The sequence below is a fragment of the Watersipora subatra genome, chromosome 7 (assembly GCF_963576615.1).
Source record: "Watersipora subatra chromosome 7, tzWatSuba1.1, whole genome shotgun sequence".
NCBI lineage: Eukaryota > Metazoa > Bryozoa > Gymnolaemata > Cheilostomatida > Watersiporidae > Watersipora > Watersipora subatra.
The window spans coordinates 23,799,130-23,825,485 of NC_088714.1; the positions used below are offsets into that span (position 1 = coordinate 23,799,130).

The window sequence follows — 26,356 nt, forward strand, 5'->3', positions numbered from 1 at the left end:
AATGTGTAGTGCTGTGGTTAGATGCGCATTTTGGTTTTGTACATGATCTTTTGGTTGCAATCTTTGTGAGTTCAAATCCAGCACAAAGCGAGCTTTTCATTTCAAGATTTTCATAGCTATAGCTGGACAGGCAGTAAACAACAGACGACGACAAACTTGGAGATTTATATAATATTATATAGATTTAATAATGTTGCATAAAAGCTCATTGGACTCATTAATGTTTGCTATACAGTTTACAGCCAAAACTGGCTCTTTATGTGCAATAGAAGTGGAGTTAGGTATATGTGTCGATCCATCGATAACCAAGTTTATGTAACGACAATGGTGCTATCAAATAATATACTACGAATCTGAAAATTTACAAGTTTCTTAATAATAATCCAGTGATGCTATACATATATATTCCAAAACAAGCAACATAAACAAGCCATACTTAAAATACATGCAGAAACTAGAAGAAACATTTTTGAAACAAAAGTATTTGCATCATTTGCCCTCCCAGCTGAGTTCTGATTGTTGTTTTGGCTTTTCAATACCTTCCACAACGTCTTCTGACCTCAAATATTTTTCTACATTACTGAACTAGTTGATATTAGTGTCCAAACAAGTTTTTAATAGAGCAAAACTTTTACATGTCGCTATTTAAAACACTTTTCACAGAAATAATGACAAACTTTTATCTGCATGCTCTTCGTACAATATTTAGCCTCAAAGTTCCACCGTAAAGTTAATCGTTTTTTCATATACGCCGAAGTATCAAAACCGCATTAAACAAAGAACTAATATTAGCCTGACACAGTTATTAATTAGCTTTACGGTCTTGCATTCAAATGTTTAACGAAAACCGTAACTCTTTGGAGTTAGAAAATGGGCTTCGATACAAACAGCAACATGGAAAGCATTATTTTTTATACAACCATATAGTTATATAACCATGCTATGAAACCAAGTCATTATTAGCACCATTTTGTGAACTTTTTTACTAATCACTTCTGGGTTTGTAAAAATCAAAGAATGTCTAAGTAGCGCTGAAATAGAGGTGGCGTTTAATTAAAGGGTGGCAGTCTATTTTTTAACTCTTTTATTATAGTGGCACTCAAATTGAGGTTTTATGGTAGGCTAAAATAAGCTGAGATGAATTTAAAATATTTGTCTCTACTTACTTGGAGTAACTACATGGGCAGACAACTGTGTAAACTTTGATTAAATAATCAGTTAACATGGTGCAAGATGGCTGCTGATGTACTGTCAGTAAAGTTTCAAACATCTGGCAAAAATACTTATGGGAAACATTTAACCATACCTATTTTGGCTTAACAGTTATGTATTTAATAATAATTTGTCAGCGGGACTTTGCTAAAGTACAGTAAGACAGCAGATAGAACATTTCACAAAACAAAAATATACATCATCGAGAAATATATACAGAGCAAATTTTTCAATTATCGCCACAGGTAAAGTAATTGGCTAATACCAAACTAATGCATAGACTGGTGTGGTTGGAGTCTAGATCCAACTAGATCCAACCTGCAGTTGGATCTAGTTATCCGTGTATGGTGTGGCTGTAGGAAGTAATTTATGTACATGATTCACTGGCTAAAACACGGAAGTTTATGTTACATTTATAATAACTCCGTGATATATAGTACCTTGAAAGTACATAAGCTTTTAACATTACACGATGTGTATTATGCCAAACATGTTTGAGGTCACTGTTTTCTATGTAAAATGGCACAAAAAAATTCCTATTGCTTTCAACTTGAAATGTTTCTTTTTAGATAGATATGTGAAAATAGACATTGCATAGGTGTCTTTGTCTTATAGTGTAATATACATGTAGGTTAACAAAAAGTGTTTACAATAATTTTCATACTGGCGTGCTCCTATAAGTATGTCTGTCTAGAGTTGTAACTACATGTAGCGGTTTGGGCTTATCTATTGTTTCTATAGAATCGGTATTATTATATGACACGTAAGTGTTATGACCATCTAGACGACCATGACTGTAAAATCTTGCGGGAAGTGTCGCGTTGCTGCGGGCCAGCAATAGATTAGCATCATATGATCGAATAGATCTATGCGGAGTGACTACCTGATCCGGTGTAGGTACTCCATTGTCACCAGAGTTGTTGCTACTCGTGCCAGCACTCAGCAAAGGGTCATTTGTAGTCAGCTGATCATCTGAGTAAAGATGGCGTTTATTGATAATATGCATTGAAGTCGCCGTCGGACAGGATGAAGATTTTAGAAGACGAGCGGCGATCAAACATAAAATCAAAGCGAGTCCATAAAAGCCGCAGTTATAAAAAGTTAGTTGCGTCGATATTCTGATGGTAGCCAAGCCTCCGGTGACTTGTACCGTCTCAATCGCAACTTCATCATAAATATCGGAGCTATCAGGGTTTTCCATGATGTCATTCAATGCTTTTACATATTTCACCCAGTAAATGCCAGTTACAAGTGTTTGTACAATACAGAGGAAGTAGACTACCGCCAATCCGATGAACATTCTCCTCATACCTTGACAGCGTTTGTTTAGATAAGGAAAAGCAACCAGAAGCAAAACTGAAATCACACCCAGAAGCCCACTTAAACCTATAGAAGCGATGACGACTATTTTTGTGGTCGAGTATTCGTATGTGTTAGCAAATTCTTGACGTTTTTTATCAGGGTAGTTCAGGTCCATCATAGTTTGGTTGAGCTGTTGGAGGGTGAATAACTGCTCAAAGCACTCATCCTGCTTGTCATATCTGAGACTTTTCATCGCAGGGTTCTGAGCGAGAGGAGTGGGGTTAAAGTCACACTCTGTTTCATCGGAAAGATCTCTGCATTGGAAGCTTGGATATTCTTTCTTTTCACACCTAAACAAGCAGCGTGTGATTAGTAACAAAAATACTAACAATAGAGATACTAACTACTATCAACAATACTAGCATTAGAAGTTACAGTGTAACTATTAACAGTAACATCAACAACACTAGCATTAGAAGTAACAGTGTAACTATTAACAGTAACGCTAACTGAATCCAAATTAGTAATAACTACTAGATACACTAAAATACTGTGTTTGATAATATTACTATTTGATAAGTAGTACGTATTACTATGTGGTACATTACATATTACTATGTGGTACATTACATATTACTATGTGGTACATTACATATTACTATGCGGTACGTTACATATTACTATGTGGTACATTACATATTACTATGCGGTACGTTACATATTACTATGTGGTACATTACATATTACCTTATTATCTTACCTGAAGTAACTGTAAGTACTAACAATACTAACAACTAGAATTGCTACTAAAACTTTTATACATGGACTGAGTTTCTGTATGAATAGCAGAAAAGCGCCCAGTTCAAATCTCTTACTGAAGGACAAGCTTATACAAAACCTTTGTAGATTTCACCATAAAGTATCGGTATTTTTCTAACATTTACTATTGTTTTTGATGTGTGAGATGATCTGACTGCCTGGATGTTCCAAGATTAAACTCAATAAAACTTCATCGCAATTAAAACGCTCAGAAGCAAAAATGTGCAAAATGATATTGGCTATTGCATTCAGGTTGATGCGTTACGCATCTTTAATCGGTCAGTCTCTCTCTAACTATGGACGTCATAATTACGCTTTCGATCGATCTGAGCATTTGAATCGCAACCAAGTTTTGTAGACTTCAATTTTGAAACGTCCTGGCAATCAGATCACCTCAAACATCAAAAACAATTGCAAATTATAGAAAAATATTGATACTTTCTGGTAAAACCTACTAAAATTCTGTGAAAGTTCATGTTTATGACTTTGATGAGAAAGATAAAAGCTATTTAGCAAATGCACTAGCTGAACCAACTGGAGGCAGTAATACTAACATTACAACGCTTAGTAATATCAAGTCAGCAATGTGCTAGTATATCCAGTATTTTAGACTTTATATGTGATCTGAACATTTTATTAGCTCAGAATATTAATTTAGCAAAACACTGTCTTTATATATATGCAATGAATGAAAAACTCCATATTCTACCAGAGTGATTACTTGTAACTTTGAGGTTGTCAGGTAAAATGTTGACTAAGCAATATAATTTTCAATATTTGGTTGACCTCATTAGATTTTGCTCCACATGTTTTATAAGTCAACTTGATTCACCAAGTTCAGATATACATGTATCTATCTGTACAAAATGGGGAAAATATTAATGTGAAGTAAGTAGTTTCCTTCGGCATATACTTGTGCTTGGCTTTTAAAATGCTAATTTTAAAAACCAGGAGCAAGATTGAAATCTGCCACAGACCAAGATGAACTGACAAAAGCTATAACTTTGAAAATTGACCTGGACTTTGAGAATCTATACAATGATTGACATTGAAGACTTTAATGTCAATCAATATCATTTGATGCTTCAAATGATTCCTCATTTTTCATTGAGGCTTCAGTGTCCCAAAGTACTGACAGCATCTATTATAGAGGCACCTACTTTTCCAAAAGATCTAAATATCATTTTATACATCCCTTTGGTTTGTTTTATTAAACTGTCAGATGTTTTCTTGTTTGAATGCCTTAGGGAAAAAGTTAAATTAACTTTTTATAAATTATGCGTTTTCATTTCCTTTTGCTAATAGCCCATACCAGTAGTTGAATTTGCATCATAAAAGTTGACTTGCGACAAAATTTACATTACAGTTATTTGGTATCAAAGGTTCATCTCTGCTGTGTTGTAAGTTCAAAATGTGCGAAAATGTGATTACAAGCTCTTAAAAGATTAAAAACGAACAGTTAAAATAAACGGTCGTCGGTTGGAATCCCTTATTTTGATGACGTACTCGACTAAATAAATAAGGTAAATAAGGTGAAACATATTTTGTTTATACTTTAATAAACAAGCTCATCAATAAAATATTCACAGCTAGATGTTGCTAGCTACTATACGGCGGAGAGTTGCAGTTCCTCTGTACTACTAACAGTCCAGAGGCAAATAACTATTTTGAATGTGATTGAAAATAAATACTGGTACAATGTCATCAGCAACCCCCTAAGCCATGTGTGACTGAAAGTGTTAAGGAGTAAGTTTGACCAACAGTACACTTACATGTAAGTAGATTGAATCAGTTGGCCATCTTTGCATTTCTCATAAAACTTAGAGGCAGGATCAGGGCAATCGTATTCGTCAGATGAATCAAAGCAGTCCGCAATCGCATCACATCGTGATCCGAGCAAACAGGAACCGTCTCCACACCTGATAAAATAAACTGAAATTTATTTTCTGCTGGTGAAGACGCATATAGACTTGTCTAGTTTAGTAGGCTTTAGTAGAAAACTGCGCTACTTTCAAACTTTGGTAGCCAACCTTCTGGGTGTACCTAATTAAAATACCGAAAAGGCTGCAGTCCAATAGCAACTCATCCCCATCTAGTATCCTCACTAGTGTTTGGCCGGTATTTGGTTATCCGCTCTTACCGACACCGAGGGATTCTCGGTATCCGAGGAAACCAATCATTTTCAGTGACAGCTAGTTATCCGCGGCCGGTTTGATATGATCAGTATTTATCCGTAAAAGCCTATCGGTAAATGGTTATCCGAATATCCGGATAGATTTTTGTTACGCGGGGAAAATCTTCGATTGTTATTGGTTAACTGCCAAAACGCCTCTTTGATGAAAATGCTAATCTCAGCACGCATTGGCGAATGAATTCAATGAACATTTTCACCCTTACCATATCTACTATTATATTACGTTACATTGATAATGCCACCAGCCTCGAAGGTTTGGGAGTTCTCCAAAGATGGGAGGATGTAAAAAGACTCTAACGACGACCTTGTGACATGCTTGTTGTGTGCCATTATCTATCTGTTCTCTATTATACATAACGTTTGTATCAATAATTATATTTTTTAATAGAATAAACAACAAAAACAGCTATCATGAAACTTATATTTCTATCTTTCTTTTCTTTTTTGGCTTGCTAAAACAGGGAGTTTCCTTGCCGTTACAATATACTGCTGACTAAAGAATGTTTTCTGCACAGGCTACTAAATGTTATTCTAAACTTTTGATTAGGTTTCTGGTTAGTTCTCTAGTTAAAATATTCGGTTCAATCAATGAGTGAGGAAAAAGCTTGTAGTTTCTGTCTGAAGTATTCCTCACAGGTAGGACATGGTCTCAATCAACCTCCAAGCATAAATATGTGTTAAGAGTATTTCTGGAGTCAGATTGCAGAAACAGGTGGATCCTACAATCATTGTACTTGTAACAGGGTAGGTTGATGCCGTAACCTAGCTTTTTAGTAACAGAAGTTGGAGATATTTTGTCCGATTTAGAATGATAGAGATGTGTGTCTAAAAACGCATTTTTATCTAAGTTCAGCCTTCAAAATCTTCTCAGTCTTTGTGAAAGGTAGATAAAACATTAAAACAATTTAAAAGCTCAAAAAAGCATGATTTTATCACAGGCTAGCGCTGTTATCGCGTTTTTTTGAGCTCATTTTTCTTGGCGTTCAGCCCATTAAACAGTCTGTAACAAGCTACAAGCCATTTTAAACAGGTTATCTACATTTCAAAAAATACTGAGATTATTTTCGGGCTGGAATTAGAGAATAATGGGTTTTAAGACACTCATCGCTATCGGACTAAACATTCCCAACTTTTGTTTCTACAAAAGCCAGGACACGTCACATATCTATGGGCGGAGCTTGTTGTGCCGACAGTGTTGTTTTGGAGACCGAAATAAAAACGCTGTAAAAAAGCCTTTATGAATTTGAAAGTTAGTTGACCAATCTTTATTTTGAGTACAAAGTCGGAATCAGCATGTCTGATTTACCTAACAACAACGATAAAAGTTGTTCGTGACAGTTATGGTTTAAAGTTTCAACCATTAAACTTTAAACCATTTAAAGTTTAAACACACACTGAAAACCATACACAGTATACCGAACGACAATACCGACAATACCAAACTTTCTTAGTTGGCAAAGGATACCGAAGATGGTAAATACCGAGGATACCGATACTAGGAAAACCGATACAAAAGTGCAAAGATATCCGATCCGGCACTAAATTTGATACCGGTCCAACACTAGTACTCACTAACAACGTAGTTTACAAACACCACTATTGAACAGCGGATAAGTGGAATCAGTCTGAATTGTAATTGGTAAGAATAGATTTGGTGAAAAATAGATCTTGGTGGCCATTTAAAAGTCTATAAAAAACCTGGAGCAAACTTATCAAATTTATGTAAAAACATTCTTCCTCTTTGTATATCCAAAATTACAGTAGAGCTGAGAAGCAGACTATTACATCTCTTAATGGTAATTTTTAAAGAGTTGATCATAAGCATAAGTGAACCTACTACAGTGCTGTCTACTACCTAGACAGAACTATACATTGAGGGCACCGTACGAACAATAAGTACAAGTTAGGTCTTTTATTTATAGACACTGTGCAAAGGCAAAGGTTCAACCCTACCTGATGAATCCTATTCTGCCACAGCAGTTCTGCTCATCTTCGTACATGCCGCAGTGGTTGATGCCATCACACACTTGGTTTTTAAGTATACATATCGGCTTGTTAGCACTGCATTGAATCATTCCGGGTCCACAAGAAACCTCAGGCTGGGCACAGTTCAGCTCGTCGTGTCCAGTTGGGCAGTCTATTACACCGTCGCATCTCTAAAAATAATGTAATAATATTCATACAAATATTATAATACAATACTAATATTATGATGCAATATTTGTATATTATGATACAAATATTGTATCATAACATACAGATATACATATTATACAAATACGTAGAATATTTGTATATTATAGACACTCCTACTAAATATGAAGAGCTTAGAACAGGTCAGGTAAAATTTCAATAAAAGGACACAACTCCAAGAGATACTAGAGTAGGCTACTCCAACACTTTGTTTTACGAATCCTAAAAATTGTAAGTTTTGTAATGCTGAATGCGAGGGTCATATAGATCAAGTAGTTAAACATAACCCTGTATACTCTATGCGTAAACATAAGTTGGCATTTGAATCCATTAAGAGGCTTTTAACGATAATTTAACTTTCAATGTTTAGAGTTAAAAAAGGGAGCGACATGTGTCTCAGATGCTAAGTGTGACGTCAGAGATGTCAATATGCAGAAGATACACAGTGCCAGGCTAATTGAATTGAAGACTTGCCAAAGATAAAAGCAAGCAGTAGGTTTTTCTACATGTATGCAGTCAAAAGATATTTTGTTCGTTCTTATGGTAGAATTAAAATTGTATTCATTTTCCAATTTTATGGGTGTCACATTCCACGACTGTTTTCATCTAAATTGCGTGCCCATTCCTTAAATTACATGCTTCAAAAGCTTTTTCACAGCCTTTTGATGTCATAAATCAAAAAAATATATTATTCAATCCTCAATTACTCAAGTACAGTATTAAATATTCATGTACTTGAAATATACAGTAAAAAAATCTTCTATAAAATGACCATGAATAGTCCAATGTTGAACTATATAATTTATTCTAAAATTATCTGATACTATTAACTTTTTGTTTAAACTTTGACCTTAATCTTATAAATACAGTCAAAACTGATTGACAGCACATTATGTCGCCTGCTGGTTGGAAAAAATACTTTTAATAATGTTCTTGAATGATGATGCAATGATGATGCAAGTTGTAGTCAGTTTTGAAGTTTAGGTACAATATGCAAGTTGAAAGGTAAAAAGACTATTTTAAAATGCCATTGCTGTTTACTAGTAATAACTAGCAAACAATTTCAAAATTTGCTATTTCATTCGAGGGTGTGTTAACATTCGAGGGTGTGTTAACATTCGAGGGTGTGTTAACATTCGAGGGTGTGTTAACATTTGAGGGCGTGTGTAAACATTCGAGGGTGTGTTAACATTTGAGGGTGTGTTAACATTCGAGGGTGTGTTAACATTTGAGGGCGTGTGTAAACATTCGAGGGTGTGTTAACATTTGAGGGTGTGTTAACATTCGAGGGTGTGTTAACATTTTTACTGATGTAACACTTAAAGTAGATGAAACACACCAAAATGAACAGCACAAAATGTTGTTTCATATTGGCAGTTATTGAGCTACAATAAAATAGTTTCTTTATTTCTTTCTACTTTTTCTCCCCTACTCGTTCAATGATACATCCAATATGAGCAAGTGGTGGTGAATGGGGTAATAAACTGTCTTTTTGACAACTACTGTAGCTGGCTTATGCCTACATTTAGACATTTTATAGCGTTTAGTTATGTACTTTAGACTAGTATTGGCCGATGTAGAATGTTATGTATGTAATTTCGACAAAATAAAATAAATGATCCTTTTAATATGCTCAAAAGATTCAATGGATGGAAATTCATATCAGACCAAAGATACGATGCAATGACAGACAACTTCAATCTGAATAGCAACTCATGATATTTAGGAGTGCTTACAGATTCCCGAGGTGTGGAACCTCAAAAAAGGGCACGTGGAAAGATGCACCCTTGTGGGGGCATGCGTCTCCTGAAAACAGGATGTAAAGAAAAACTCCGAGTTCAGGGATACTCGTAGGTTTCCCTGATTGCCCATTGCCTACCACTATTCAAGGACAAATATTTTACACCCATCCTCCTGTGGCACGAGTAGGGAATAAGAAAGCACCCTAAAGCATGCCGCGCTAAGCACAGCAATAATAGCAACTGTACTGGATTGAAATGTTCAAACTTGACATTTTTGCTTGACACTTAGCTAGGTTTGAATTCAATAGGGAACAATAAATGCCAAATGGCGAGTAGATGAGGCTCAAATGAATCCTAATTCACTATTTTTAGCCTGTAAGTTTCCCAACCTGTGAGCTTTTTATACATCCATTGATTGCCCTCGGAGCTGAGAGAGATTTTGGAGACTTGGCTGGTGCGTTATGCACAACCCTCATGGCCACTATTGGACATTGATATTCACCCCAAGATGCTTTGCAAACCGGAGCCTTCCAAGGCGTTTTGAAGAGAGCAATCTTTGGGCCTTGTACCGGAATCCGGCATTGAGACAGCAATCCATAGCTGTAATGATTTGTAAGAGCCATTCAAACAAAAATAGAACATCAACCTAAGCTAAAGAGCCAAGGCTAATGGTAAATAAGGCTTTAGGGACTTTTTTTGAATTCAGTTAAGTATATCAGCTCTGATTGTATTTTATCTAAGTACTGTTCATAGCCTGAGAACTTATAGATTTAGCATTAGCCATAGCATGCGAAGTTTGGAGTAAATTTATCTTTTTGGCACATGTTAATTTCAAAAAAATCAGATTTGTTGGCATTATTACAACCTTTGCCTTACAAAAATTACAGCCCTCACGTCACTAAAATGCAAATACCGTATATACATGTAGCTGTATGCTAAAAAACTTTACAAGAAAAACTTATCAAACTAAGGGATTGGCTTATGGCTTATCCACACATATTTATTCTGACACGTCGAAAAGACGCGTTGGCACTGATATCACTGATGTTATCTTTCAGTCACGCGTGTGGCCATGAACTTCGAGACAGCACAGATGAAAGTTATTGAAATTACAACTCAATATTGACTGCATGTAGCTGTACTTTCAATAAATTCAACATAATCACATTTAATTGAGCAAATTGTGTTTACTTTCAGCATGGCCAGTTTACTTATCGATAACTCAATCTGTAAATATAAATCTCAAAGTTTGTGTGTTACTCTGTGATCCCGTACTTTGGTGTGTCCAGTTATAGCTTTTAAGATATTGGAATGAAAAATCCATATCACGGAAGATTTGATCTCAGAACCTCGCATTCACCAGGCAAACGCTTTACCAACTTAGCTACGCAATATTGATGGATTCATTGGGCGATATATGTTGCTATGCGAGTGAAAATACGCTACCGCTCTCCATTACGGTACAACGCAATTTTATGCTTGTTCTCCCATGAGAGCAAGTAGTTAGCTCTTATTGGTGAACTTACTCAAATTAACCATTGGCAATGTACCAGGCTAATGGCAAGTGTCAGGCAACTACATTACTTCTCATTGTCTATAAGCTGACTTTTAATACTCATGCAACGCCAGGAATTCCGCTAGGCATAACATAAAACATCCTCATGATCACATTCATATTTTTACTGGTCATCCGAAACATTTCATAGTGTTTAGGAAGTTGACCTAGCTGCAATAATTCTTAATTTTAGGGCAGTTTGTTACTTTTAAAAGCTTGATTTATATGCAAGTATAATAGAGATATAACTTTCACTCACCGTGAGGTCATGAACCTTACATCCTCTCTACCATCGTCAATGTATTTATACAGAGTGCCCTTGTCATTTGGAATTGTTTTATTGAACATTACATAGTCAAGGTGCTTTGAGCCTAGACGAGGGTAGTCCATCTTTAGCGTAGAGTAGGGGTTTGTAGACACACCTGCCCAGTTGTCGAACCAAAGAGCCAGACTTAGCAAAATTATTCCTGCCAGCTAAAATAAATACTCTAAGTTGTTAAGAAGTGTTTGTATAAAAATTGGCATTTGCTTCTGTAAACGTTCTTTGACACAAGGATAACAAGTAGGCTGCTTTTAGCAGTAAAATATATGTTATTGTAAGAACATTGAGTTAACCGAAGGTTCTAGAGACCAAATGGTAAACATTCTTTCTGGCGCTGTCAACATAAACAATTGTAGTGAGAAAGAACTGGCCATATGATATATAGCGGTCCTGCTGCTACTAAAATAGATTGGAGTAGCAAAGATGTAAACGGAAGTTGTCTGCCCTTACCGTGGTACAGATAAGCAGCATGTCTATCGTACAGATTTTGCTGCGACAGTACCGACCCCTGTGGTACTGACACGTTGCATAGTTGCTCTCTGTGTGAACTGATTTGTGCTGAAGGGGGGAGGGGGATGAGGTAGAGTCAAAATCCATTCTGCATGATGAAAGTGACATTGTCTCTGTTTGATCTCTTTCACTGTAAAAAGATCATAAAAGGATATAAAATGAATAAGGAGATATACACAGTTTTCGATTAAAACTACTTAATTTTTGCATATTGATTTTGTATTTACTATTACTAAATATGATTTGGTTTTCTTCCATGAGGAAAACAAACAATTACGGTGTTAAAAAACGTCTTAACCCTTGTGAGGCTACAAGGACCAAAGATAAGCTGTTATCAATATGACATATCAGGGTGAGTTCAACAGGCTTAGCCGTACGATATGCTTTAAGATCACAGGTCATGATGTGCAATCGCAAAGTCCGTACAAATGGACGAAATTGTATGCATGAAAATAATTTTGCCAGGATACGCATATTTTGTCTATGACAATGATAAGGTTTACTTTAATTTAAACTTTTTAGATTCTGCCTAACATTAGTAACTGACCACATGTAAAGGGTGCATAATATGAATGGAGATATCTGATCATACTAAACATTTTCATCTCTGTTATATATATGGAATATATATATGTTATATATGTTATATATGTTATATATATATGTTATATATGTTATATATGTTATATATGTTATATATGTTATATATGTTATATATGTTATATATGTTATATATGTTATATATATGGAAGCGCACATGACAGTCAATGTAAACCAGGTCTGATAAACATTTAAATTAATAGGCCTGAATGCACATAGGCCTAAATACATGTTTGAGGGTTTCTATTGGAGCAGAAGACATGCAGAGAGGCAACATGGTGAATAAAACCCAAAGATTTGTCTGTTGCAAAATATGTTTTTATCTAAAATCATGGTGAAACTTTCTTTTCAATGCACAGCTAATTACATTATATTATCATTCATCATGTTACTAATGTGATAAGGAATTGAACAGGGTTTCTTCACTATTTAGGAGTTTTTATGAAAGCAGGCGACCCATGAGGTGGCTCCAGTCTGGAAATCCAATTACGGTTGCGAGGCTAGCCGTAGAGAGGGTATGAACAATTTGAATGCAAGTTAGTGTCATGTTGCTCATCAAATACAATACTGATCAATCGACATCCTGCAGCTAATGCAGATCAAATCTCAAGTATTTTAATGAATCCGAGGATATATCATACAGCAACTTTATTGAGTTGCTCATCTTCGTATGTCCTCGCTTGGTTTGTATTAGCTGAGGTTCTTCAAATGTTTAAGGTTTTTACCAGCTATGTAAATGCCATGTTTCTTTTGAACGCAAGTCGTTCAATTAGAAAAGGTCATTTAACTAAAAATAAAACATCAATCAAAGGTAATTTGGTATGAAATCATCCTAATTTTAATGTTTTCTTATCAAAAGAATGATCAAAAAGAATTAGCTTGTAGGTCGTATGCTTTAGTTGGCATTCTCTGTTGCAGTATGGTATAACAAGGATGATAAACTCATGTACCTTTGAGAGACCTTGCCTTCAAATATACAGTTACTATCTGAGTTACGACCCACGGGTGTTGCGTCCACTCGTACTTACGTATAACCACTCATACTTACGACTGCACTCACCAGATTCAATTTTATTCACTCGTTTAGCAGATATCATCACAAAAATATGCAGGCATGAACAAGAAACAGAAAAAACTGTATGCATGAAGAAATTTTATATGATGTCCAACTAAAAGTGGATATAAATTTTATTGGTTTTACATGCACATATACATTTTTTATACATACTTTACGTTAATTTGTATTTCTGGTTCCTAATACGCAATATGTGAGCTAGATTTACACTCTACGCCATATGTAATTGAGCTAGAGTTACACTCTACGTCATATGTAATTGAGCATACACTGCAAATGCATACGATCAGCTTACAAAACTAGATCATAACTCTGAAAGTGAGTGGATTTTTGATAAAGAGAATAATTATTGTAAAAATAGCTGCACATTAAAATTCTAACAAGTTCATCAAAAAGTATCAAATATTAAAACTCCAAACTACCTTTATAAAAACAAGCAAGAAACAACCAGTTGCAGCCGCACAATATCTTTGATAAAACAAGCATGACGGAAAAATCCTCTTGCTTTTTGAACCCCTATTATTCCACCGTTTTCCACAAATCTTTGTATGACACAAACCTCTATGCTGAAGAGACAGAGTGAAGCCACCATTGTACGACACAAACCTCTATGTTGAAGAGACAGAGTGAAACCTCCATTGTAGGAGACAAACCTGTATGCTGAAGAGACAGAGTGAAGCCACCATTGTACGACTCAAACCTCTATGTCGAAGAGACAGAGTGAAGCCACCATTGTACGACACAAACCTCTATGTTGAAGAGACAGAGTGAAACCACCATTGTAGGAGACAAACCTCTATGCTGAAGAGACAGAGCGAAGCACTCATCTCAATGAAAAGTAGGAGAATCTGAGGGTGAAATAGTCGCCAGTGCTATAAACTTGAGAGGAAATTATTAGGCTTTCAAGTAGAAGAGGTATATCGGATCTTCAAGAGGAATTTGCGGTCAAATGTGCTCTTTATTCTATTGTGTGAGAAAGAGTTTAAGGTATAGGGACTAGCTTCAGCATCAGCAGAGAGAATAACAAGAGATTACTGGTGTATGCATTTCAACGCTTTTTGGCTATCAACCAGTAAGTTCATAGAGACGAACTGCTTAATGACTCGAATCTAGATATAACATGGTAGTACTATTCACTCTACCCAGCAGTTTATATTAAGATATAGTCCTATTTATTGACAATTTAAAAGTGTAGAACACCAAAAAGAGTGTTTTTTGCATTTCCTGACTTTGACTGATGCACTGAAAAGGCAAGTCATTGGTTGGCCTGCTATGGAGACTTTTACTGAGCCAACTAGGTAAGCTTGTTGAATGTTTCCTAAAATATTTTCTTGAAGAAAATCGGCCTTGATCTATAATACTGCCTATTATTTTAGGCATTGCCTTTAATTTTGAGCACGTATAGAATTTTTAGTAACTTGTTATGATCAATGAAAGCTACTAGACCCGCCACTATTACTGTTATCATTGTACTCCGGCTGTGATGATCAGCACTCACATTATCAGTGCTTGCCGATCATCACGGTAACATTTTAAGTGAGCTTTAAAAACTTGACGATCATTACAATATATTAGACGATCATTACAATATATTAGACGATCATTACCATATATTAGATGATCATTACAATATATTAGACGATCATTACAATATATTAGACGATCATTACAATCTATTAGACGATCCTTACAATATATTAGACGATCATTACAATATATTAGACGATCATTACAATATATTAGACGATCATTACAATATATTAGACGATCATTACAATATATTAGACAATCATTACAATATATTAAACGATCCTTACAATATATTAGACGATCATTACAATATATTAGACGATCATTACAATATACTAGACAATCATTACAATATATTAGACGATCATTACAATATATTAGACGATCATTACAATATATTAGACGATCATTACAATATATTAGACGATCATTACAATATATTAAACGATCCTTACAATATATTAGACGATCATTACAATATATTAGACGATCATTACAATATACTAGACAATCATTACAATATATTAGACGATCATTACAATATATTAGACGATCATTACAATATATTAGATGACCATTACAATATATTAGGCGATCTATCCAACATTCTGATTACGTAGGTTTCTCTTTCAGATAGATTTAGCAGTCACTGCAGTTTAGCTGCACTATAAGAGAGCTATGGTCAGAATAGTGCACTTTAATACAGATTTGTAACCATTCTCGGTAGCCAACGAGCATGGTGCTTCGAAAAGCGAGCTTTCAAAATTAATACATTTAAACTCTCGTAGGAAATACTCATGGAAAGCTCCGTGCTCTCTTGTTGTGACCAACGGTTCTGCAAAATGATTCAAGTAGGCCTATGGATACATGGAAATATCATAAACATGAGAAATGAAGCTCTCCATATGCAGATGCTCCACTTCTTAGAATGGCGGGCTGTATGGCACATAGGCATTGTAGCACAGCAAGTGCTTGCCACAGGCTGACAGTTTGGAAGGGTGTGTGGTCCAGTACATCTATTAATGCCATTTGTATGTACATGCTAAGTGATTTGCATGCGATGTGGGTTAATGATGCTATTGTATTTAGGTAAAGACATTTCCTCTGGCTTTTAAATTTTTTTCCAAGTTTGTTTTAAAAGTAAAGTTTAAAAGTTCAAAAGGTATGCTAAACAGGAAGTTATCTTTACGCAATCAGCCAAAGGTCACAAAAGAAAGGTTTGTTTTTAAAATTCAAAATTCATTTTTACTTCATGCTTGAGTATTATAATGCATATGGAATTTAGGTAAGCCTTGCTAAGTGCCTTTGCCACTCTCAGCTAATTTGAGCTGATAACCAAGCCGGTGGATAGACACTAGTCCTAACACATATTAGATAACACCTAATTGCTCCCTATAAATATGTATTGTAAAGATAGCCAGAGTTGTAAATTGTGTAATTAACTTCTTACGAAGAGCCTCTGTAGCGCCTCTAGGGCGCAGCTAGCATAGCCTTAGGTCTATGCATAATGCATGATTGATGGACAAAACCCAGACAATAATGGTGACACTTAACACTCAGGCTTTTACTGACATCAACTCTGATTATATATTCTTGGCCAGGCACTTTGAGAAGGTAAAGGAGAGGTTATGAATTACATGTTTAAAAATTGCCTCTAATGAGCTGATATTGCTAATTATAATCAAATCACTGACTACCTCCAAAGACATGTTCAGCATTTGCAAGGCTAATGTACTGCTAAATCGCTTGCCTAATTGTTGAGTAATTAATTGATAATATGTTTTTTATAATAAAATAGAACTTCCTAGATTTATAGCCTACTGATTTCTTTCTATGATCCTCAATCTGTAAGCAAGAATCATAGAAGTATTTTAATGGTAATCACATAACGGCCAACTGTATTTCCTCACTGGTTACTTCAACATATACAGCTAAAACTAGTAGTTAACTTATCCTACGTAAGTTTGCTAAAAGTAAGCAGCTGTTTTAATACAATGATCTTAGGCTAAAGGTTTGCACAATTGTATACTGCTGGAGTAGACATACCTGATACCTGACTTTCGGAATATCAATCTTCAATTCCAGGCGATGGTAACATATAATATATTGCTTTTTGATCAAACGCAAGCATTAACCCAGCATTATCTTTGGCAGCGCTGACTACAATGCTGAGCACATTGTTTTCAGCGGTTATTTGTTTGCTAATTGATAATATGATTGACAGATAATAATTACAACAACAATAGAACTACAGCATCATCCTAATTAATAAATTTATGCCTTTAAATGCTGCGCATGAAGGCAAGAGGCCGAAATGTCAATAATTGTCAGATCATTGTTTGCGAAACCTCCCTTTGTGCTTGCCTTCGATTAACAGTAAACCACTGGTAGTGACAAGCACTGACATTGGCAGCTGCTTGATTAAACTGTAAATTGTTATCTCGTTAGGAAGATAACCCAATCTAAATAGTTGCAGCGTTCTGGTAAACAATTCGGACCATAACATTAAAATAATATAATACAGAATACCTTCAACAGAGCAAATCTTTCATATCGGAGATGTAAACAGTTTGCGGGTGGTACAGAGCAGACAACGCTTTTGTTGATAATTAAATAGGTGCAAACCTTTCAAAATTTTCCAAAAAAAAAACAGAACTCTTTATCGCTAATGATTGCGTTCATGTCAGGCAGTGGTTTGAAAGTTCCATGGAACAGAAATTTATCTACAGAATATATTCCTGTTATTCTATCATACAGCGCTTAACATTAGCAGTGGACTTGGCAGTTGAAATCGCTGGCACTTGGGAACCTGAGGCTGATGTCATTAATCATAATCTATAGCACAGACTTGACTGATGACATCAGTTCCAGGTCGTGAGTTTCAAGCATGCCGGTGGACATTACCTGCAAGGAGCTGCAAGGTGAAAAAACCGAGCCATGCTAAATCATTTGAATAGAACATGATTGCATCCAACATTTTTTGTGAGGTAGATTTCAAAAGGTGAACTGATCGCATATGAATGAACAGAACAGAAATGCAGGTAGACCCGGTTTGATCAACTAGCGATATTACAGCGTAGCTAAACGTGTAGTGCTCGAGGTCGGAGGTGCCTTGTGGAAGAGAAATGCGATACCTGAACTAATAAACTGATAAAAGGTATTTGCTGATGGTCTGATACTGGTAGCAAACACAACGACCAGCTCCACTTGGCGTAAGGCAACACAAAAGACTTGTACGTTTCGAGCTTTGTTATTTGGTTGGCATTTTTAATAAAAGGAGTACTGATTGCAAATCAGTGTTTTTATCAAATGTAGCAAAACGGCTGCACCTATTGCTAGCCAAGTTATAAGGCGCGATTCAAGAAAGTACAAAAGTTTGACTGAGTGCAAGCGTCATTACGACTAGAAGACCAACAGTCTCGCGGCAATGTTTGCGTCAAACACAATTATGCAGTGACAACTACAGTTTGACAACAATTGATGTAATAACTATTTGGTTTTGCAGAGCAAACATTAGCCAACCCTATTGAAACCTATTATGTGGCAACACTTGATGGAATGAAGAAAGCTTTGTTTTCATGAAGAAATGAATTGCTTAAAAGTTAATGTGTCATCTTGCTATCAAAAGACTGCCATGGTTGACTTGAGATTAGGGTTCATGGCACATGGCACATCCGTATGGCACAAGCTTATCAGCCCAAAAAGAGCAACATCGTAGGCCACACTATCAGTATTTACTAGGAATCAAATACCACCAAAGATGAGTCTTTCAAATAGATGAAATTTCCTGTGGTTTGGGCCACCGACCGCTAGAGGATTGTCTCAGGCTAAGAATACAGAGCTGTTATTTTTAGAACTCTTTACTTCTGGTTTTCACATTACAACCGAACTGCTGAAGCCACTACACAGCATCTTGTGATTATTTTAGACAAATAGCTACACAAATGTGATGGACATACACTGCTAGCGTAGTTAGCAGTGTATTACAAAAACACATGAGAAATTCACATATTGTATAATGACAAAAGCTGATGTCTCGCACCATATATGCTTCCCTTACCAAGCCACAATGAATAACTGAATTTTCATTAACATTCTGTTTCACCTTACTAAGATGTAAAACCACTGCATATAGGCAGTTGCTCTACGGTACACCACAAAATTCATTTCAGTCTATGCATGGGTCTCAGTCTATGGATAGATCTCAGTCTATGCATAGATTTCAGTCTTTGCATAGATCTCAGTCTATGGATTGATGAATGCGGGAGTAGGCTATGGCTATTTCAAGGTCAGGGTCATGTATTACCAAAACTGGAATTACGTATCAGTTTTACATTATTATTCTTTTATCATTTTTAAAGAAATTTTGTTATTTTATAAAGCCATATTTAGCCAACTATGTACCTGCAACTAGTTTTCGAGAGCTACTAAACCGATATTTCAGGGAAGACATTTTTCCTTTTTTCATTTAAACTGGATCACAAAGAATGTTCCAACATAATGGATTATCAACTTTTGCTGTTATCACGTCAATCCATAGTTATATCTGTACTAAATTGCTGTGTGATAATCAATTTGTGTTAATACGATGGCTTAAAGATGAAATATTCACAATTTAACAAGGCAGGTTTGATTTTTTACATTATTATGTGGAAAATTGAAGCCAGTCTGTTAACTTTTAAACTTTTCATCTGTATCCTACATCAACTATGATGCTGATTTGTTAATATTGGGGTATTCTGTGTTCAAAAAGAAGACAACTATGTATAAAACAGAGTTGTCTTCTTTCTTCAAACTTTCTATGAACGAAAATTATTTCAATTTGAACAGGATATGTTTGGCTGAGCTGATAACACATAGCAATACTTATATCTTAACCTGATCTCAACAACTCAGGGGGGAGGGGCGAGAGAGCTTTATATGGGAATTAAACAGCTGTCAGAGGTAACAGTGGGCTGTCAGAAATGGTCATCTGATGTAATGCCAACCCTTGAGGTAGCTCATTGAGATAAGAGCCAAGTTAATTGACTGGTTTAAGGTGCTCGAGGGAAAACAGAGCCACCCAGAACTAGTCTACTATATTATACAATAATATGACGGCTGAGCGGTGAGAAAAGAGGCAGCTTACGTAGGTAAAGCTCTTAAAAACATTACACCTAGAAAATGCACCATCTTGGAACAACTTCAACAAGGTTATATTATAGCTGCTCAGCCAAGAACCAAGATATTATTGTCTAAACTCTAAACAACAATAATAAATTAATAGCAACCACATGAAACGTACCGACTGCTTATTAGTAGATGATTTGGTTTCTGCTTAGATAATAAAAATTTATAAAATTTGGTTTCATAGAAGCGAGCTTAATAGTCAAATTTAAAAGGTTAGTGTACAATATTCGCGTTTAAAAGAGTTATGTGTTTTAGTAAACTCAGTTGCATTTGGCATTAGCCAATCCTTCGTTTTTTCGTGACGTCATTTTATCGTTGTTGGCGATCGTAATAGACGATTTTATCGGTAAAAACAAAAAGCTTCTGCAATGAATTTTTGAAAATGATGCTTTTGTTTGCAAACTTTTTTATTATATGATCAAAACTACACCAAAAAGTACTATTAAATAAAAGAAAAACGATCGTTTTCTACAAATATGGCCGCTTTTTCGTGAACGAGCGCAAGTGCAAACGACTTGATGACGTCAAAAAAAATGATGGATTAGTGAATTCATTGCAGAACAAACAATGATAACGAGTAAATCCTCGGGCTATCAGTCTCTTGTGAAAAGCTACAAAACAAAGTTTATAAGTCAGGAAGGTGCTCAGCCAACCAGCTCAACACTGGTGTTTTTCCCACAGGTGATTTGAGATATTAAAACTGCCAATAAAACAGCTTGTTTAAGGTGATTTCATTTTGGCCAACATTCCATCAAACATCTGTTTTTCAGGAAAAAAAGTTGGAGTTGAAAGAAGAAACAAACTACATATCTCAAAATTGACTGTTTTTCAGGTCCATTGAAAGTTAGAGTTGAAAGAAAAAGCAAACTACATGTTCCAAAAATGTGTCAGCAAGGAGTGCGATAAACTTTTATTCTATAGAAAATTTCCATAAATTTAAATGAGTGGTTGCTGAGAAAGCAAATCCGAATCTCTTTCCAAGGGAATCAAAATTATGCACGGTCAACTTTTAGATAATGCTAGAGTTAGAACAACGAGGGAGTTTTGCCAGGTAACAGCTGAGACAGACAGGACAAAGGGCTTGCAGTATGAAGAATCTTGCTGCAGAAGCACCACCTGTGAGCTCCATTCACAACGAGTATAAACATTTGAGGTAATGACCTTGTAATGAAATCGCGATCAATGAATGGACTAAACTCTAGTAGGTACTGCCGTGGCTACATGTACAACCTTGATGACCAAGCGATGAAGACCCAATAGCAGAGGTGGGAGGCAAGCTATCCAAAAACATTGCGACACAGGCACTAGCAGCAAGCAACACCAACAATTTCAATCAGTGGCGATTACTCAGGGTGCTGCGAAGATGCAAACACAAATCTATTTTCGTTTCAATTTTTCAACAAGTTTTTCACAGATCTATATACTTTTGGCATATTTGTTAGGTTTGTTGCTTGGTTTTAAATTTTATTGACTACGAAAAACATTTTTGTGATGCTGATAGTTTGTGTACTAAATAGGGAGAAAACCTCTGAGCAAACCCAAACTGTTGATGGAATCAAACTGAGCTGTACAACTATTAGACCTAAAATGAAATGGGAGTAATAGGGATTTATTACTAACTACTTTCTTGTGGTAGGATTCAGTCATGTCACTTTCATGCCATATTAACCAAAAACTTTGACATTGAACACGAAACCTTGTAATTTTAAATACAGATTGATTTATTACAACATAAGATCATGTCAACTCCTTAAAATAAGGGAAATGTACCCGGCAGAAATTACCATAGTAAACTGCTCGCCAGCCCGGCAGATAATGGCTCTACCCACCCATCTGTTAGATACATTTGTCCTAAAAACCTTGCCTAATATGGCCATGATGTTTAAGAAGGTATGACAGCTTCAAATAAAGGCTTTCATATTAATGATGTGGAAATCTTTGAAATATTGACTAAATAAGAATATGTCAAAATTTCAAGAGCTAGTTTGATGATAAGTTTTTAATTTTAATAGAATTAATAAATGATTTATATGACAATATATTAATAATATATGAACTTGAGCAATGATTGTTAGTTCAAAGGAGATATATTCGTTAATTTTCAATGAGATGCATAAAATAAGCTGTTGAAAGGAATGAAATAAGTATTTATGAAGTGAGCCAGTCTTAGCATACAAAATCACATTGGTAGAACTCTTCTACACACTATTAGAACTGTAAAGGACAAAAATGACATCACGCTGAAGAAATCAGGCTGATTTATGCCGTTAGCATCAGTTTCCTTGAGTGAAAAAGATCTACCTACAAGATGTACCAAGACACTAAAACTATAAAACCATTGATCGCTAGCTTTGATTCAACTGTTAGCTGTGCCATGGCCTATGTCTACTGCATATGAGACGTACATCTTCATTGATGTGATACGAAAGTTAGTAATGGAAAGACATGCACATGCGTCAACTTGGTGGTAAACTGAAGGCATTCATGGAAGCAAGTCATATGGTATCATTGCAACAGTTCGGCAAAAACCTAGTGGAAGCAGGTGTCACTGCTTCAACGGCAACAAAAGGGAGGTCTATAGTGATCGCCAAGACACTCCCTCAACAGTCATATCACCATAAAATAATTATATGATTCTGTGAGTTTGAAGTAGAGTTTGCAATTAATCAATATTTACATGTATATGAATATGTATTAGGAACTCGTTTTACAGGAAAAAGCTAATGTTTAGGTTGAATGCAGTGGGTCTAAGGGTTGAGATATTGCTGAGTATCTCTTGCGACGGTACTGTTCCAAGACAGCAGCAAATTTTGCTTTCCTACAAGTATTCATGATTATTTCAAGTTATTTTATTTATTTTTATTAAGTTTTTATTTTTGTTTTAATACAAGCATTGCGATGGCCGGACTCTGCTTACCACCCTGAGGACAATATCTAGTGGTAAGAATTTATATCAACATCTGAACAGTTTGTTTTCCTTTTACTACAATAGTAACGTATCCCCTTGAAATAATAATAATAACGCCTCTCTAAATTTTGATGCGCCAAAAGATTAGGGAAATTTTTCAGCTGCAACAGCCTCATCTGGTCAAATGACAACACCATTCTAGTGGCACTGAGTTCTTTTATGCTTATGAGTACCAATAATAAACCACAAATAATTGCAAAACAGTGAGTTGAACTAGGAATGTGGCTTCATCAGATCGGGTTACACCTTTCACGTGATGCTGACCGGAAGCTTCCCCTTTTAACAGCTGTTCTGATTGAGATTCATGGCAAGAATCAGAGATTAAGAAACATATTAAGAATTGTCAGTTACCATGCATGGTTGGCTATTCCTATTCAAATAGGAATATTTCTTGCCTAAACAAAAGCAATAAAAACATTACATGTAAATGGTATAAGTTGTGGTCTTATCTTAACTAAATTATTAGCGTACAAAGAGGTATTATTGTGTGGTTTGTAAGAAAAATGGTATATTAGTAAACTTTGGAATTGTATGCTGTAGAATGAGAAGTAATGTTCACAACAACTCCAGCCATAGAGTCTATGCTCATTCGCTCCATAATAGTCATAAAGGTATATGCTCTCTAACTGCAGAAAAAGCGCTCATGTATCATCATGGCCATAGAGGTAATGCACATACACTCTATAAATATAGAAGTGATGCTGACACTCTGTATCCATAGTGATAACACCCACAGATTCAAGAGTGTGCTCCCATACATCACACACAGACAATCATCAGCTGATACCATAATTATCCTGTTCTAAGTAATTACAGAAGCCCAGGGGTACCCATGGCACAAGGCCAAACAAAATATTACTGGAATGAACTTATCCTGTACCGCTTCGCAACCTTTGAGTTTGTCACAGCAGATCTGCTATAGAAAACCCACAGCTCAACATTATGTATGCAATCATACTGAATGTAGTTTTATGAGGTAGTTTTTATTTCAGCCCTGTCATTGATCAGCTCATGGCAATTGAGTAGGGTATCAGGCAAACGCCCCCTTAAATCTGCTATTTTCTGGAAAAGCAATGGTACTAAATATTGCAACATAGTAACTATCTAAGTAACTGAACATAGACATGGGTTCCATACTATAGGCTCTAATGATGATTGGTATAGATCATTGCTCCCTATAGTCCTGTACAGTCATGTCTTCTGTCTTTCAAGTATCCACATAATTTATGTCATAAGCATGCTAATGTATACCTGTGGCCTCCATGTCACTGGAACATAAGCATGCTGATGTATACATGTGGCCTCCATGTCACTGGAACATAAGCATGCTGATGTATACATGTGGCCTCCATGTCACTGGAACATAAGCATGCTGATGTATACATGTGGCCTCCATGTCACTGGAACATAAGCATGCTGATGTATACATGTGGCCTCCATGTCACTGGAACATAAGCATGCTGATGTATACATGTGGCCTCCATGTCACTGGAACATAAGCATGCTGAGGTATACATGTGGCCTCCATGTCACTGGAACATAAGCATGCTGATGTATACATGTGGCCTCCATGTCACTGGAACAAATCATTTAAAGATAAACTTACAAGAGTTTAGTAGATTTTATCAGAAAGTATCGGTATTTTTTTATCATTTGTGATTGTTTTTGATGTTTGAGGTGATCTGATTGCCGGGATGTTTCAAGATTAAAATCGACAAACCTGGATTTATAGCGGTTAAAATGCTCAGAAGTAAACTGTGTGTGGAAATCCCATCGCTTAATGCTATTATTGCGATAGTTGATATCGGCTATTGCATTCAAGTTGTAGCATTACGCATCTCTATTCTGTCAGTCTCTTTGCAACCAATAACGCCATAGTTGTGCTTTCGCTTGGTGCAAGTGTTTAATCGCTGTAAAGTTTTGTCTATTTTAATCTTAAACCATATTGGCAGTCAGATGACCTCAAACATTAAAATCAATCACAAATTATAGAAAAATAACGAGACCTTCTGAAAAAGAAACCTATTAAAATTTTGAGTAAGTTCATTTTTAAAAGAGAGAATGCCAGAGGGCCAATAGAGACTATCGTTAACACTCCTTCATATTGGAAAATGAAGTAGTAGAACTTTCCCTAACTTCAGCAGGCACCAGTAATGGAGATGACTGGATACCCACCTACATAAAGTTAGCCCCTAACCTCAGCAGGCACCAGTAATGGAGCTGACTGGATACCCACCTACATAAAGTTAGCCCCTAACCTCAGCATGCACCAGTAATGAGGCTGACTAGACCCACCCACAAAGTCAGCTAGTAGTTGACAAACTAAACAATGTAAAACAATATGTTGGGCTATCAGAAGCAATTTGACTACTCTGCTGGTGCCAGAAATGTAATTGCACTTCCTATCCAGGCTTTCAGATAGGAGTCCAAGTGTCACTGTAACTTTTGGAAGCGAATTATGTGCTGCGGAACATCAACATAGCACAGCCAGCCAAAGAGAGAAGGTTTTAGCAGGGGCTCATGCAGTGGCCTAGCTATTTTGCAGGAAATGAGGAGGCATCGCACTGGTAAGATGATTAAAGAACAACACTAATAGGTGTCTATAAGAAGTAGTACCTACTTGTACCTCAACAAGAATGCCATTATGTCACAAGCATATAGCGAAATAGTGTGTGTCAGCCACTCCTTGCAAATCAAGCTTTTTTAAGAGCATTAGTGCACAAATAATGGCACTGCAGGACATCTTAGCAGGACATGTCTGAAGCCAGTGACAAGAGAACATCGATGACCGAAGATATACCCAGTCGCAGAGAATATTTAAGGTTGGATTTTGTTTCTGTAACCACCAGTGCAACCAATAATCTGTGTGAACTGAACCCTGAACCATTTCCAAATCAACAGTACTAGACCACTAGACCACCGCTGCTGTTCATGAACAAGCAGAATGAAAAAGTTTGCTTCTGCAAAATGGCAAAGCGGGACAAGCAAAGAATAAACTTATATACTTAGTTTAAAAGCATCACAATTAGTAAAGGCGTAATGTAAAACACTGCAATATTTGGCAATCCTGATGAAAGACATTTAAACTTCAACACAAAAATATTCGGCCTACTATAAATAGCATTAAACTGGGTAAATGGCACGTTAGCTACAGATAGGCCATTA

The 26,356-nt window shown here is 36.0% G+C and overlaps 1 protein-coding gene across 1 annotated transcript in view; it reads right to left on the bottom strand.

The window, feature by feature from the left end:
• Window positions 1-1,870: 1,870 nt before the first annotated feature.
• Window positions 1,871-26,356, bottom strand: part of LOC137399955 (uncharacterized) — a 29,299-nt gene continuing 4,813 nt past the window's right edge. Inside the window, exons 2-7 of the mRNA XM_068086231.1 lie at window positions 11,790-11,979; window positions 11,277-11,491; window positions 9,852-10,062; window positions 7,481-7,683; window positions 5,106-5,252; window positions 1,871-2,864 (exon numbers count right to left, since the gene is read on the bottom strand). Coding sequence (XP_067942332.1) covers window positions 1,871-2,864; window positions 5,106-5,252; window positions 7,481-7,683; window positions 9,852-10,062; window positions 11,277-11,491; window positions 11,790-11,957 — 1,938 coding nt within the window. The 5' untranslated portion in view covers window positions 11,958-11,979. The remainder of the gene's footprint in view (window positions 2,865-5,105; window positions 5,253-7,480; window positions 7,684-9,851; window positions 10,063-11,276; window positions 11,492-11,789; window positions 11,980-26,356) is intronic.